The following is a 15,285-nucleotide window of genomic DNA, read 5'->3' as shown; positions in this document are numbered from 1 at the left end:
GCTGAAGGACAGAGACATGGACCACAGGAATGAAAGAGAAAGGGTGTGTGTGTGTGCGCGTGTCTATATCTACTTATCTATCTATCTATAGAAAGAGAGACTGAAAGACACATCAAGGGAGAGATTGAGAGAGACAGAGACAGCCAGGGTCAAGCACAGAGGCCAAGTCCAGGAGACGCTGGTTGAGTGGGAGGTGTCCGTAGCAAGAAAGGTGGCAAAGACTGGAAGCATCCCCCATCCTCCTCCTCCCTCTTCACGCTCGGCCCAGTCGGCGGCGAGGAGTCGAGAGCCCAAGGTCGCCCAGTCCTCTCGGCTGTCGCGTGCTGAATGGCTGGCAGTCGCAGCACCTCCGCCTCTGGCCGGGCAGCCACAGGTCCGAGGCTCCCAGCGTCCGCCCCCGAAGTCGGCAGGGGCTTCCTGCACCCTCCCGCTCCCGTCCCCACCCTACACACCTCACGGCTGCTCTCCCCGCCACTCCCCTGGCCTTCGCGGTCCTCCCTACAGCCCCCGAGGAGGGGGCGCCGCGGCCTCCGGAGACTCGGCAGGGCAGACGCTACTTCTCCCAGGGGGCCCGACCCACCGAGAGCCTGAGAGCGGGATCTATTTACACGGGGTATTAATTAGTCTTGGAGGAATCATTCACCCAAGTGCCAATGTAAATGCCCGTGTCAGGAAGGTAGGCGTGCCAAGCCGCGGCTCTGCGGAGAAACCAGGATCACCGCGGCGCCCCGAAACCCAGCGCGCTCCAGAGCGTCCCCGGGTGGCCGGGCAGCTCCAGGGACAGCGCCCGCGACTCTACTGGAGAGCGATTCCTGGGCTTCTCAGCGTCACGGGTTAGAGGTGCAGTTGCTCCGTGTGCCCGCAGACTCCAGATTCTCGCTGCCCCCACCGCCCCCCCTCAGAAACTCGGACTGCTCGCGCCTGTCGTGTGTTATTTTTTTTTTTCCTTCCGAAAGACCAGTGTCTTATCTCTCAAGTTCAAGTCCGGAGGACTTGCCTAGTCTCCTCCCCTTAAGTCATTTCTACCATCCTCAGGCAGCTGTGGGAAGCTGGGAGCCCTGGATTGCTCGTCCCAGTGCCAGCGCTGGCAGTCCCAGTCTGTCCGGTGCAGCAGCCCGGCGCATTCGCATCTCTCCCCCTCTTTCTCTCCCTCCCTTTCTCTCTTCCTCTTTTTCCTCCTGTACTCCCCCCTCCCTTTCTTGTCTCTTAAGTTTCCTGCACCGTTAGTCCAACTGTGCCAAGCCTAGGCTCCTGCGACCCAATCCTGAGCTCGACCGGGGCACTGGGACGGCGACTCCGCCAAGGCTGGACGAGGCAGCCGGACCTGTCCTCGTCCTCGGCGGAGCATGGAGACGGAGCGCCTGGGAGGGCACGTCCGGGGCGCTGGAGACTCCAGGCCCGAGTAGCTTCTCCATGGAGCCTGCCCAGAGCGGTCCTTGCTCGCTGGATTCGCCCCAAGTCCTGCGCGGTAGGTACCCTTCGCCTCCACTGTTCCAGGAGGGGACACCTTGGGGCGGGGTGATGGGCAGGAGGGAGACCGGCGGAGAGGGGCACTGGTTGGGGGACAGAACATGTCTGGCAGGTGACCCCTACAGCCCCTGGCAGGCTTCCACTCTAGAAGTTGGCTACTGACTGTGCCCCTTTAGCTCTAAAAAAAAAGTACTACTAGAGATGTGATTGTGTGTATATGTGTATCTGTGTGGGCAGGAGGCTCGAATGGGTAAACTGAGTCCTGTTTTCCTGTATGCAAATTTCATTCTTTCCCCACCCCCACTTCACTGAACGTGTTGAGATACTCAACACCTAATCCTGGTCAGTTCTACCTACCCCTTCCTCTCACCGCGCCCCCTCGCTCAATCTCTCTTTCCCTCTCTCTTTCTCTCTATCTCTCTCTGCTGGTGTGTACGTGTGTGAGCACTGCCAGGGCTGGCGAAGAACCAGCCGCCGCCTTTAGTCCAAGCTGCCCGGCCATCAAACACTAGGGCAGGTCTCACTGCCAGAGACGGTTGGGCTCCGAACCAGCCTACACGCGGCTCTGTGTGCTCCGCCGCCGGGGAACTCGCACCCGAGGAGCTCAGGGCGCAGGGAGCCCCTCACCCTCCCGCCCGCGGACCGCGCGCTTGCTGTTCTCGGGCTCTGGATTTACTTGCTTTTCAATTTTTCGTACCCCTCTTCCTGATTTTTTTTTTTTTTTGTTCCCTCCTCCCCACCACAACCCCTGTCCCCGCTTGATCGCAAAGCCTAACCTTGCCTGCGTGGTCATGGGATGTCTAATTTCATTTGTATCTAGGCTGCTGAGAGCGCTCCTTGCTCTGTAAAGTGGATGTCAGGTGGATCTATGTTTTTGAAGGAACAAAGACTCAGAGAAGGCACCGCCAAGGAAGTTTGATACGCGGGAGGATGCAGCCTGCGTGCTGGTACGTGCTTCTCCTCCTGCAGCCCGCCGTCTACTTGGTAAGTCTCGGCGGGTCCCGTGCCTCCGCAATTCCACACCGGCCAGGAGGCGAGGCATCTGGGGGCGCACGGGAGGAGGGTGAGGCCGCCTGTTCAGCGAGAGCAGCGTTCCTAGCGACTGTGTTGGAACAACTTTGGCAAGCTGGTCTCCGGATCCCTGCGGGATTTTCCGGGGTACTCACCCCTATTTCTTGCTCCAGTCTCCCCTCTCATGCGCGTGACTCTGGACAGCGGCTAGGGCACCCCAGACACCCCAAACACAAAGAGGTAGTGGGACGGATGCTTTATGGGGGAGAGGGCAAAGAGAAGGGGTAGAAAGCATGGAACTCTCCTTAGTTCATCCAGAGTTAAAACTAAAGGAAATAAGGGTGGTGGTGGTGGCGGTGGGTGAGAGCACAAGTCTGTCCAGGTCTGTGACTTTGAAAGAGAATCTACCCAACTACTCTTCCAATTTGGAGATGTGACACATAAAGACGTGCAGGTAACTTTCTTTGCCTTGCAGGGGTTCAGACAGGATAAGTTTAACTATCAGGAATACCGCAAGCAATCAGTTAGAGTTAGGTCAGAGATACTCCGGCAAACATGTCCACCTCCCTCTCCTCTTGACCTCTTCTTTTCACCAAATAACTAAATCTCATCTCCAGTGCCTGGCCCCTTATTAGGGAAAGGTAGGCCTTGTTGCCAGGGAGAGAATCCTAAACAGCAGTTGTCCGCGTCCTCCACGAGCAGAGTTTTCCATGTCTGGACTTTGCACACTGTTGGAATTGGGCTGGGGCAAAGCGCTTTGTTGTGGTGAGTTGGGAGCTGTCGGCACCACGCGGAGCCAAGAAGGAGAGTGCGATTTCTCGAGTCTGACTTCTGGGGTAGGGACAGGGACACTTCTGCCCTGCTGGTGAAGTTGTGCTCAGTGCATCGACACCCCATAACCTACCCTGGACCGGGGGAGCGCACCGAGGGCTCATTGTGTTCTGTCTAGGGGTGAGGAGCGTTGGAGCGGCCTGAGCTCTCTCGTGGGGCTAGATAAATGGGATTGGAGGTGGTGCTAGCGCCCCTCAATCCCAAGGGCTTCAGAGCCCACAAGCCTGGAAGGGTTGCCATCCCTACAATTGACAGCGTTTCTTTAGCCATTGGCCCTCGGTGCGGGTGACCGCAGGACTGCGAGTTGTGTGAATTCTATGTGTGAGTGAGCATGTATATATGTGTGTGCGTGTGTGTGAATATGTGTATTTAACCGATTTCAGTTTCAATGCAAGAACCCTCAATGTTGCCTTTCTTTGCACCTTTATCGTCTGACCGTAGCAGCCGCGGACGCCAGAGGGCGCTGCGCATCAGTGTCCTCGCCCACAGGACACCTTGGGGTAAACAGGTGAAAGCAGGGGCAGCCAATCCAAAAGAACTGCCTTTCTGACTCTGTCACCGAAGTCTGTGCCTTCCTCAGCTGGAACGCAGACGGAATGCAAAAAGTGTCCTTACCATTTCTCATCTTCAATCGTTCTCGCCCCCACCTGTGTCCAGTAAGCCCACTGACATTGAGAGCCCAGAGATAGAGAGCAGAAAGTTTGGTCAGAGGAAATACAGAGATTTTTTTATTGAGAGATGGGGGAGGGAGTGCAAAGTGAAAGCGACAGAGTAGGAATATTAACGATTCCCTTGACCATCGTAACCCGCCTGCCCCTCTCCTCTGCGTACCTTTACGCAGACCTGAACCTGAGGACGGTTCTTACGTCCTTGGGCTGTGCTCATACACACGGCAAGGGCTCGCGGCTATGGTGCAGTTTATTGCTTGGAGCAAGTATTTCGATAGTCTAGAAAATAATCTATCAAAAGCAGAAGTGAAATCAATACGTTGTGTTAAATTTTAAATGTGTTTGTTGGCAGTTAAACCGTTTTCCACTCATTACAACAACAGTGCTGGATTTATTCTAATGCGCTGCGTTCTCAACAACAAGCGCATTAATTCTCCTTTAATTGTAAACTGGGAGCATTTGAAAACCATTCAGTGTGCAAATTATGCTGATTCAATTACCGTTTAGTTACAGACTTCATTACCTGAATGCCTTTTGGCAATACAGAGAAAGGAGACAATTTTTCCAATTTCACTCAAAACAATACGAAATGTGAACAATAAAATAGAGAAGGCGATTTAGAAGTCCATTCTTTTCTCTCCAATCTAAAGTTGTTTTGTGTGTCGGGGATTAGAAACCACACACACCACAAAAACAAAAGGCTGATGGCTGTGACCCAAGGCAGTATTTCCAGGGATTGTAATCCCATGGATCTATGCCAGCAGAATTCCGAGCTGTTTTCCTGGAGAAGCAGGAAGCTGACTTTTACCATAGAAATGGATTTCAAAGGTTGAATTGGGCAGTCACTTTAGGATGGTTTTAGGCAAATAAAGAAGCAGGGAGCCTTGATTAAAACTCTAGGGCAATGAACATATCAAAAAGTGATCAAGACTTCTTTCTTCATCTATTTCATTACACCCCAGATACTGTTAACTGAATTGATCATTTATTTGTAGCTACACCCTAGAAGATCCCAGCCCTTTGCAAGGACCTGTAATAGATGCATACAGATTGTCAGGAGCTGCTTAAGTTATACTCCAAGAAGGCAAGGGTGGCAAAACCATTGTTTTATTTTTTCCTTGAACTGACATAAGCCAGGGAGGAATTTTATGAGTAATTTTTGCCTGTATGAGCTCACACCACTAGTTAAGTGACTGATACACTCTGGGTTTATGCCTTGTCTTTTAGCTGATACCTCAGTGCACCTTTTCCTTTAAGCCCATGGATTCCCAGTTATGTTTGCCAAGGAGTAATCACCACATTATGTCCAGGGAGTAAGGCTTGTCTAGTTATCTCCTATACAGAAATATTTAGGTATCTACTTGTAGAGAAATACCTTAAATAGTCCTAAACTTGAAAAGAATTTCTTATTCTGTCTATCCAGCAGATCAATGCTCCACACAAAGCCAGTTTCCTGCCTGTATTTGGGTGAATCTTCTCAAAGTATGTTTCTTGGCCCAGGATTCTTTGAATGCTTATTCTAGGTGGAGTATTCTGTGTTTATTGAGACATGGGTCTGTCCTAGTTCAAACTGGAAGCTTATTTTAGTACTTCAATGGGAAGCTAATATGGAGTGTTTTTGCAAAGTTATCTTCTAAATATATTAGCTAGAATACTAAAAAATACCTATTAAAGCATACTAGCTAGAATACTAAAAATTCAGCACAAGGCAAGCTCCAGCCACAGATGTACTGGGGGTGGGAAACCATCTTTTAAAAATAAAGGTAAGGAAATGCTCAGCTTATTGAATGCTATGTACTGAAGATTTAAAAGTCTGGATTCAGTAGTTGAGGAGCCTATGGCTTAGCAATATTTATTTAAAAAAGAAAAAAAAACACTTCTGCAATCTTTATTTTCCTATCAGTTCTGGACCGATTCCAGGATATTGTCAGTATGATATAATGCGATAACAAGACTATAGCATTTTAACTGAATTAAAGCATGCACTGAATAAACCAGAAAAATATGGTTCTGTTCTCAATCTTAAGAATGGGGGCCCTAAATTGAGTTATTCTCAGTGGACCATGCTGAAGGATAGGCCAGGGCACAGGGAGAATGTCCCCCACAGAAAGTGTGGTGTTCTGTTTGGGGGCTTACTGGTGGTAATTCTGAGATAGAGAATTGAGTCCAATGAGCACTTTCTGAGCACATCAATGAAAAAGTTACTCAGAAATAGAGTGTGGAGGATCTGACAAAGGGCTGTATAATGTTGTTATGATCAGATACACATCCAAAGCACTATTTTATTGAGAAGAGTTCCTGACAGTTCTGCTAGGAATTAAATTGCTAATGATTGAGTTGCCTTTTTAACCAAAATGGGCAAAATTTGAAAATCCTTTCTAAACCTTATGCCACAACATTTTGAGCCATCTATTCCCTCAAATTTAGGGTGTTCTTAAAATATGAATTTTATTCTATTGTTTAACAGAGTTTGAAGAGTGGCTAATACATCTATGGGGCCACTACGTCTGCACTGTTAGAAGCCAGAGGATTTTGGTGAATTCCACTCATTATGAAGGTGGCTATTAAAGATTATGGAAACTGGGGGAAAAGCAGAGCTAGAGAGACCACCAATGTCTATCCTTTGGACTAGGCATGTGTACTCATCCTTTGAAAATTAAGCCAACTGCCCACTGAAAATTTCAATCCATTTGAGATTATTCCTGAAAAGAAGCTAAATAAAATAAATCACCTGACAGTGTGAATATTAAGGGTTCTCTATTAGAGCTAGTTCTTGGAGGCAGTACCACATTTCTTAACTCTTCTACCTCAGACTAGCCTTTCAGATATAGGATTAAACCTAGATTTTAGAGGGTCCCATGCCCCAGCAGTACCACAGGAGAGCTCATCAGTCCCAAGATGTATTCCTGAGCTCTGTGGGACGGACAAGTTGCTACTATTGCAGGCACTTATGAAATGTTCAACTCTCCATTGATCAGGAAAGCAGCTCTCCCAGGTGTGTGGGAAGCACTTGGGTGGGTCGCCCTTCTGCCCCATTTCCAGGAGGATTATTTGGGTCTGGGGCCTTCTAGTGATAGCTTCAGGGAAACTGCCTTCCGTATTAGAAGGAGAGAACCAGAATTGCTCCAACTCTCTCAGCGGTATTTTTTCGGAAAGCCATTAAATTCGTGGCTCCTCTTTGTGCGAGGTTGATTTCTATTTGGCTTTGAATTGTTGACAGCTATTTCCCGCTTAATGAAAGTGTTGTCTGGCTGAAAAATATATCGGGTGGCAGGGAAATTGGTTGATTTTTTTGAGATAGGTGCCCACTGTCCTACTTTTCTATCCCAGGGAAGATTTTCTGCAGACTACAGAAATTGACAGCATTGTCCGGGTAATAACCACCATCGACAATATTTTCAAAAGGGCATTTGAGTGATGAAAGCATTTGGATATTGCTTTTTCAAATAAGCAATTTTCTGTCTTGGGCTTCTTTGATTTTATAGGGGGTGGGGAGTAGAGTAAGGGGCGGTGGGGATGAAGGGACCACGCATTTGCAAGGGGATGCTTTTCCCATTTGCCCAGTCCTGAAATACGGAGGTGCTTGTCAGCTTCGCCTGGAATTCGGGGTCTGAACGGCCCTCAAAGAATTCGGCTGCAGAGGCGTGGGTAGTAAGAGTCAAAAGGGAATCCCGAGAATGAGGAAAACCCTCTTCTTGCACTCCTCCGCCCATAAAAGCAAGTCGATGGAAGCCCTGAAAGTTTACCTGCTCTCAAGTGGCAAGTTAGGGAGTGTGCATTCTTTCTGATTTTTTATTTTTATTTTTTTTTTAAAGAAAGTGTCTAGCTTTAATTCGATTCAGGAAAGATCCTTTTGGGCAACTACATCGTTTAGGAGCTTCAGATCTCATTTTAAGATCGTAAGAGTCCTGGTCATTTTAATTAAAGGAGTCCGCCGGCCGGGAGCCGTGGGGTCAGCGGCTTCAGGCAGCAGAGTCGCAGAAGTCTGGTCTGCGCTCTAGCCTCCCCAGCATCCTGCTAGCCACCACTTGTCTGGTCCCGCCGCGTGTTTGCAGGAAGTTGCAGTCTTGATTTATCCGCTAGTCAAGTTCCCGACCAGCTCTTTTTCTCCATGTCAGCACTAACCCCTCCCAGAGCTTGGTAAACAAAGCGCGCGCATTTTTCTGCAGCCGATTGGCATGTTGACGACTCCGCTTGAAGGAATGTGACAATAAAGTGGGAAACCAAAGCTTGGCAAGCACTTAATCAAGGATAAAAAGGTTCCGCTGTAAGGATGTCACTCAATTTATTGTGAAAGTCGAATGAATTACGTTTAATGAAAGTGCTCCCCAGATGAATATTACCAGCAATTTCCTGAGTTGGCTCTGTCAGCTCGAGATGAGGAAATGCCAACCCAGATCAGAAAAGAGCGCCCGTCTCAATTACTATGCAAGCTTTCCAAGAGCGGCTTTTTATTGAGATGATATATATTGGCGGCTTCTTCAAGCCCCTCTGTGAGCCCAAGAGCGCGTCTGCGCATTTTCCAAGTTTGCCGTCTGCCCTCGCGGGTTGCTGGCTATTGTTCCAACTTCGGAGGAGCACGCCGCGTCTCTGCTGCGGGCTGAAAACCTAATTACCTCTTCTGTAAACAACTTTCCCTAATATATTTTATTTATTACGGAGGTGGGGGGTGGCGGGGGATGTGGAGGTGGGGGCGGAGAGAATTCCTTTGCTTGGGTGCCCTTTGTTGTAGAAAGTTCCTCCGGCGCCTAGTCCCGGACCCTGGAGAGTGGAAAGCGAGGTGGCGTCGGGAGCGGGTGGCTGGGATGGTGCGCCTGCTGGAGTCCCGGGAGCAGCTAGAGAGCAGCACATGTCTCTGGGCCCTGGCTGGAGAAAAGCTTTCGCAGCTCCTTCTTCCTTTAAATTAATGAGAGTGTTTTACTCTTTCAAGCCGGAAATACGATGGGGAGGAGGATGCACAGGCCTCAGCCGGAGCGCATCGCCTCATCTGCATGAGAATGGAGAACTAGAAGGCTTTTCTTGTACTGTTTCTTTCTCCCACAATGAGACAAATTGCTGCTTAGAAAAACCGCGTGTTTCCTTAGAAACTGGCTTGCGGGGGCTCTGCGCGTCCCCGCTGAACCTGCCTCCGGCCGCGCCGCGCCCGTCACCCCCGCTGCCCTGGTGGGCTCCGATGGGAAGGATCCCAGCAGCTGCGGTGAGGGGCGCAAGGGGAGGCCGGGCGCGCTCGCGCCACCGGAGGGAGGGGGCGTCCTCCCCACACATCCGCCTTGTGTCTTAGGCCTCCCTCCCCACCCACTGATTTTAAAGGCCATTCATTTGAAGTCGTCTTCTATGGTGAGACGCGAAAAACTTTCTTCGACGTAGGCTTCCTACCCTTGACTCGGAAACTCAGTCCTCTGACCAAAGCTGCAGTGTTCGAGCCCCGGGAAGTTTCCCAGCCAGAGTCGCCGCAGTCACGGCCGTGCGCTTTATTGTCTACTTTTAGCCGCAGGTGACCTCGAGCAATCCAGAGAGGTTTGCACAGGAGCAGCCCCCTCACGTCCGGGCCCCAAGCCCCCACACCAAAGCATTGCTTCTGGGGAACTTTTCGTCGAGCTTCGGTGCTTCTGAGGCCGCAGGTTGGACAGCCGCAGTTGTCTGGAGAGAAGCCGCGGACAAGGAGATCGAGTAGGGCTCTGGCCGGCTGGGGGGCAAGCCTGGGCCGCGAGAGCGATTCTCAGGACCACGGTCAGCGCCACGGCCAGCGCCACAGGCTCCGCCCCGCTTGGTGCTGACAGCTCGCCCTCCCCCCCCGCCCGCACCTCTCTCCCCCCCCCCCCCCCGCCCCCGGCCGCCGCTGGGCCGAATTCTTCTTAAAGTCGAGGTAGCGCTCTCTGCTTCCGCAGGCGCCTCCCTAAGGCCCAGTCGCGCCTATAACAACCCTCCGTCCTATCCCAGTCATTCGGAGTACCTAGCTGCTGTCACTAGGGCTCCAACGTGTCCTGAAGTCAGAACCTCTAGTTTGCACTCTCTTCCCCCGCCCCCTCTGTGGTTGCGGCGTCACGTGATCACAGAGTTTACGCAGCGGGGAGGCGAATCCTTTTTCCCCCCACTTTCTCCTTTCCTGCCCCCCACGCCCTCTTACAGTCATCAAATCTACCTCTCCCCCCAAACAGAAGCATGAATCATGTAATGTAGAGTTAGAAGTGTCTTTAGTAATGTAAAAGACTCATTTGCAGACAAGGAAACCGAGGCAGGGAGAGGGAAACCAACTTTCTCACAAGAATAAAGCCAGTAGAAGAGATTCCTGCCCCATCTCCCACCTGCAGGGACCAGGGCTGGAGCCACCCATACCATCTCCAGGATCAGGCGCCTTTAAAAAGCGGCGCGCAGGGTTGGGGGGAGTCCTAATTATTATGAATTTCTAAAGTAGCAGTAATTATTCACGGGGAGCAGGACAAACCACGGCCCAGGCAAGGGAATCGATATATTTGCTCTCGAAAGTGCCTGGCTCGCCTTTAATGCAGACGAATGGGGATGCAGCCTCATTATTTTCCATGGTTAGGCTCACCAGCGTGGGGCCTGATGCAGCGTGAAATTTATCATCATTAGGCCCGGGATGGGGCGGGGAGAGGTTCTCTTTATTTACTTGCCAAACAACAACAACCAACACAAAACAGCAACAAACAACCCCCCAAATGCTCACTCTCACACAACCATTGTCCTGCCTCCCTCGCCCCCTAGCTCCGGCCGCAGTTGCACCTTCCCCTGAGGCCTCTCTGCGAGCTTTAGAGCGGACACTGCGGTCACTTAAAGTGTGCGCAGTTCTTCCTCGGCGGCTGTCACACAGTTAATTTGATCCAGAAGTCAGCCAGATAGTACCGAGCGTTGGCGCTAGGGGTTGTCTGTGTCAAAGGCGAAGGTTGGCTGGGAAGTTCTGTCAGTTTCTCTCGCCTTTGCGCAAGAGCCAATCCTTTCGTGACACCCGATTCTGCCAATCCCCGCAGTATTAAAGGAACAGAGACCCGGCAGGTAGTTCCATCAACCCACAGAAGTCAGCTCGGAGAAAGGCAAGCCCGCAAGAAGGGAACGAATCTAGCGGCGAAGAGGGGTCGGAAATTGAACAGGAAGGGAAGTGAAGGTGTAGGCGGGTATTCTCTTAAGGCCCTGGCGAGACCCGCCTCCTCCCTCCTCGGAGTGAGATTCTGGCCTTTTGCCTGCAGGCCAGCCCGCGGGAGTTTTCTAGGACTGGGGCTAGGCCCCTCCTCCACCCACTGAGGTCACTGAACTGTCCAGGGTCCTGCCTACTGCATTGCAAGCGTTTTCCCATTTCTCTTTCTTTCCGCAGCTCATACTCCCTGGTACATTCTTCTCACACAGAAGTTGCCCGACGCCCCCGGTGGGCAGCTGCTGGGCTGAAACTTATATTGCTGCGCAGGTGACTTCACAGTTCCCTGCCATGCCATAGTTCTCAGGGTCAACTGAGGGGTGTGTGTATGTGTGTGTGTGTGTGTGTGTGTGTATTTGTGCCTGATCTTCATCAAGCACATTCCTCCCTTAATACAGTGAATCAATCCCTGCAGAGAAGATACGATGTGGCAATTAAAAAAAATCTAACTTCTAATTCATTGCAGTAAAATTATCATAATTATAATAATATTAATGAGAACAAAATTAAAAATTGCGAGCTTCCAGGCATTTAAGTAATAATAATATCTGTTCTCCCTCTTGGATTTTCTTTATCTTCGAGCCTAACCTTTTATGGTGTATTGTGATTACCTGAGTGTTTGTGTTTCCTTGTCGTCAGAGACAGCTAGCCAACACAGTACCAGGACTATATGATCTACTGGCATCATTTCCTCCCACCGTCTTCATTTTTAGAGGCTTTGTAATTAAACTCTGTGAGATATATGTAACATACATCCAGTGGAGAGCCTTATTATTTATATTTATGTAACATGCTGAGAAAGGAAAATTAAGGAAGTGCTTATATTGAAATAATAAGCCTGCTTTGATACTAACAGAAATGTCCTTTTAATTTACTTTTCTCAGGCCTAAAGGACTATCTCTGTGAGACCAGACCCCACAATCATGCCTCTTTAAAGAGAGATCCCAATAAAGTGAAAAAGACATTTATTAGCTTGTACTAACTTAGAAGAACAAAAGACTAGGCTAACCACTCACTGGAAATGTACAGTATGGTAAAGTGCAGTATGATGCCAGAAGCTGAGCAGAAAGAACTGGCTGGAAACAGCTGCAAGGCCCTACACCACCATCATGCATGATTTTACTCATAGTATAACAGGGCCTTACAGAGCCAACACAAAGATACCATGATGCAAATCAACAGGAATTTTAATATAATTGAAAACCACAGATTAAAAGGAAGGAGGATCACTGATTTCCTTCTCTAAGAGATTATTGCCAGAAAAATTATAATGGAAAGGCATGGAGAAAATTTACTGGCTCAGAAAAGCCTTTTCCATTTACAGATCACACACACACAGAGAGAGAGCAGAGCAAGGCTGAAAATATATCTACTTCTTTGAAGAATTCCATGGAAAATTGTTGTGAAAAATTCTTTTGTTTTCGTAAGTTGTTGGCTTTGGAATTCCAACTTGGGTTTGCACACCATTTCCTTGATAGGAATCTGGTACCTGACACTGCGCTGTTGTCCCCTTTATGTCAGTATTTTCAGCTATAAAATGAAAGCAATTTTGGTAAAGAGGAACTGCTGAAATTTTAGTCATGTATATATACTCCAACCTCTCCAACTGAACTTTAGAAAATGATTCTTCTCCTTGTAACCTTGTAGCTGGATGCTATTAGAGGCCCACAGGTATATAAAACAGCTTATATAAAATTAATGGACTGCTTTACATTCACAATCTCTAACTTGTGAAGCCCTTGTAAAATATTGCATCTATTTAAAATAGGAAGAATATAAAGTCAGGTTTGGTGTGCAATCAATAGTTGTAAATGGTTCAGTGAAATATTTGATTGTTTTGAGTGAGTTTGACAGTGTAATGGAAATTTATTGTCCATATTAGTGCACTGATATGATAATCATAAGGTTGTCCCTTCTTTTATGTACTTGACCTATTTTGAAACTGATTGAAAGATTCCAAGGTAACATCTAAGTACATAATCAAAATTTTAAGAAAGATGCATTTATTGACTTACCAGATTACAAAGCAATCCATGGGTCACTAAGAAATCACAAATGAGAAAGAAGAAAACCCTCTAACATGGTTTCATTATTTCGTTTAAAATGATCAACAATATATTAAAGTTGTTTGCTGTTGCTATTTTATATGCATTTTTAAATAAGTAAATGGTAGAGGTTTTAATTTCAGCATCAAACTTCATAAAAATGAGACTTCTGAATGTAGTTAAATTATTAGAAACAAATCTCTTCCTTTTATTTATGGGCAAATTTTGGAAACATCTGAGGTCCTTATTTTTTTCTTCCTCTAAACTTAAATTAAAAACTACATTTTCTCATTTATTCTGTTACTTGCTTTATGGATCTCTAAGAAATGCCATAAATCCAATTATGATTTTCTTTTTTCCTTTCTGTGTGTTTTTATTGGGGGAATGAAACATTTTTTTTCTCTTGCCTTTTTGGACTGAGAATTATATACAGCCAAAAACCATGGTGACATTTTCAAAACCTGTTTCCCTCCGCATTTCACTCCAAGGTTAACTAGAATAGTAACGCTTTTATTTTCCTTATAAAAATGACTATTGCACTATCCTGTTAACAACTTCTCTAAACCAGAAACAATGCCCTGATTTACCAACTGGTTACATATACTGCTGATGCTGCCCAATACTTGATGGAAAGTTCTTAAAAGCGTGAGCTGGATTATACAAGACCCATTATATTTTCTGTTTGAGCAATTTTAAATGAAAATGCCATAATTAATCTCAAGTTTAATCCTAAAATCTATTTGCAGAATGATGCCTTGTGATTGGTTGTTGGAGGAGCTGTGGTGTTGGTAATAGGGCTGTCTACACTATCTCTGAAATTGAAAATATGAAATACCTTTACTCACACATCTTTTCCAGTCATTTGTGAATAGTTTCTTGCACCAGGGCGCTATCACTTACTATGTTACAGAATTAAATGCAGAGAAAGATGCAAACCACTGCAAATGAAAGGAAGTTACTCATGCATGATCAGTGTGCTATTTGTCTGGTCTTGATGTGAAACTTAATTGCTATTGATGTGGAGAATTTGCAGAACATGGTAGATTTTTTGCCTCTTTCACAAGAAATATGTAATTGAATGATGAGTGCCTCATGTTAGATTTTAAACCTTATTTCCGTTGGTTTAGTAAGGCAGAATTATGAACAGCTGCACCAAAGAGGCAGCTACAATCTCTAGCTATTATCAAACTAATGCAGATCTGGTATTAGTGGATATGAGCTGAGCTACCACTTTTAGATCTGCATCTCTTGAATAAATATTTTAAAGTGTGGAAGCATGAAAAGTGAATGATTTAGCCTGAGATGTTTAATCCTGCCTTGCATTCTTGATTGAAATCCTTTACAATTAGAATGGCTTTAATTAATGTGTGGACAGATGCATTTGTACGGATTGATGCCCCCAACCCCCATATTCCTTGAGGAAATAGAGAAAAGAGGGAGAGGCTTTAAAGGCAAATTCACATGCCTCAATCCTAAAGCTGACTGATATACTTCTAAAGACCATCACCCAACTTCCAACCAGGTAGATAATGTCAAGGAACTTGACCAAGTGTCGACACTGAATTCACAGTAAAAATAGAAGATGTGATGAGGAGAAAGTGGGTGACTTTAGCATGGAGTTTAGTACCCACCCTATGAGATGGTGGGTACTATTAATATTAGCAAGGTATTAATATCATTAATATTAACATATTAATGTCCTCATTCCAGTGATGTAATTAATAATACTCTGTTTTATAGATGAGGAAGCTGAGGCATTGAGAGTGTATCTGGTACAAGGTAGCAAGATTCCATGCCAGATAGTCTTATTCTTGAGCCAGGGCTTTTAATTACTATGTCATATTATGTGCATATGTATGTGAGAGGCAGGAGAATAAGTCCCATTTTTAATATGTTTTCAAAGAATTGCTATGTTGCTTTCCATTTTAATAAAGAATTCTTCCTTCTCCCTTCCTTTGGGCAGACCTTATTTGGATAACTAGGGTGTGCATAAAATTGCTGTTGGTACTACCATAGTTTAGTAGTTCTATTAGATGTAGTTTTTATTCTTTGGGGGCTTCCCGTCAAATGGGTATGTAAAGTAAGAAACGCAAGCTTGATACTGATGATT

At 47.0% G+C, this 15,285-nt stretch overlaps 1 protein-coding gene across 1 annotated transcript in view; it reads left to right on the top strand.

Annotated features, from left to right (window-relative positions):
• Positions 1 to 302: 302 nt before the first annotated feature.
• Positions 303 to 15,285, top strand: part of NXPH1 (neurexophilin 1) — a 294,535-nt gene continuing 279,552 nt past the window's right edge. The window contains exons 1-2 of the mRNA XM_069462218.1: positions 303 to 1,468; positions 2,291 to 2,454. Coding sequence (XP_069318319.1) covers positions 2,401 to 2,454 — 54 coding nt within the window. The 5' untranslated portion in view covers positions 303 to 1,468; positions 2,291 to 2,400. The remainder of the gene's footprint in view (positions 1,469 to 2,290; positions 2,455 to 15,285) is intronic.

The sequence above is a fragment of the Eulemur rufifrons genome, chromosome 29 (genome assembly GCF_041146395.1).
Source record: "Eulemur rufifrons isolate Redbay chromosome 29, OSU_ERuf_1, whole genome shotgun sequence".
Taxonomy (NCBI): Eukaryota; Metazoa; Chordata; class Mammalia; order Primates; family Lemuridae; genus Eulemur; species Eulemur rufifrons.
The sequence above is the reverse complement of the archived record's forward strand: the minus strand, read 5'-3'. Positions and strand labels throughout refer to the sequence as shown.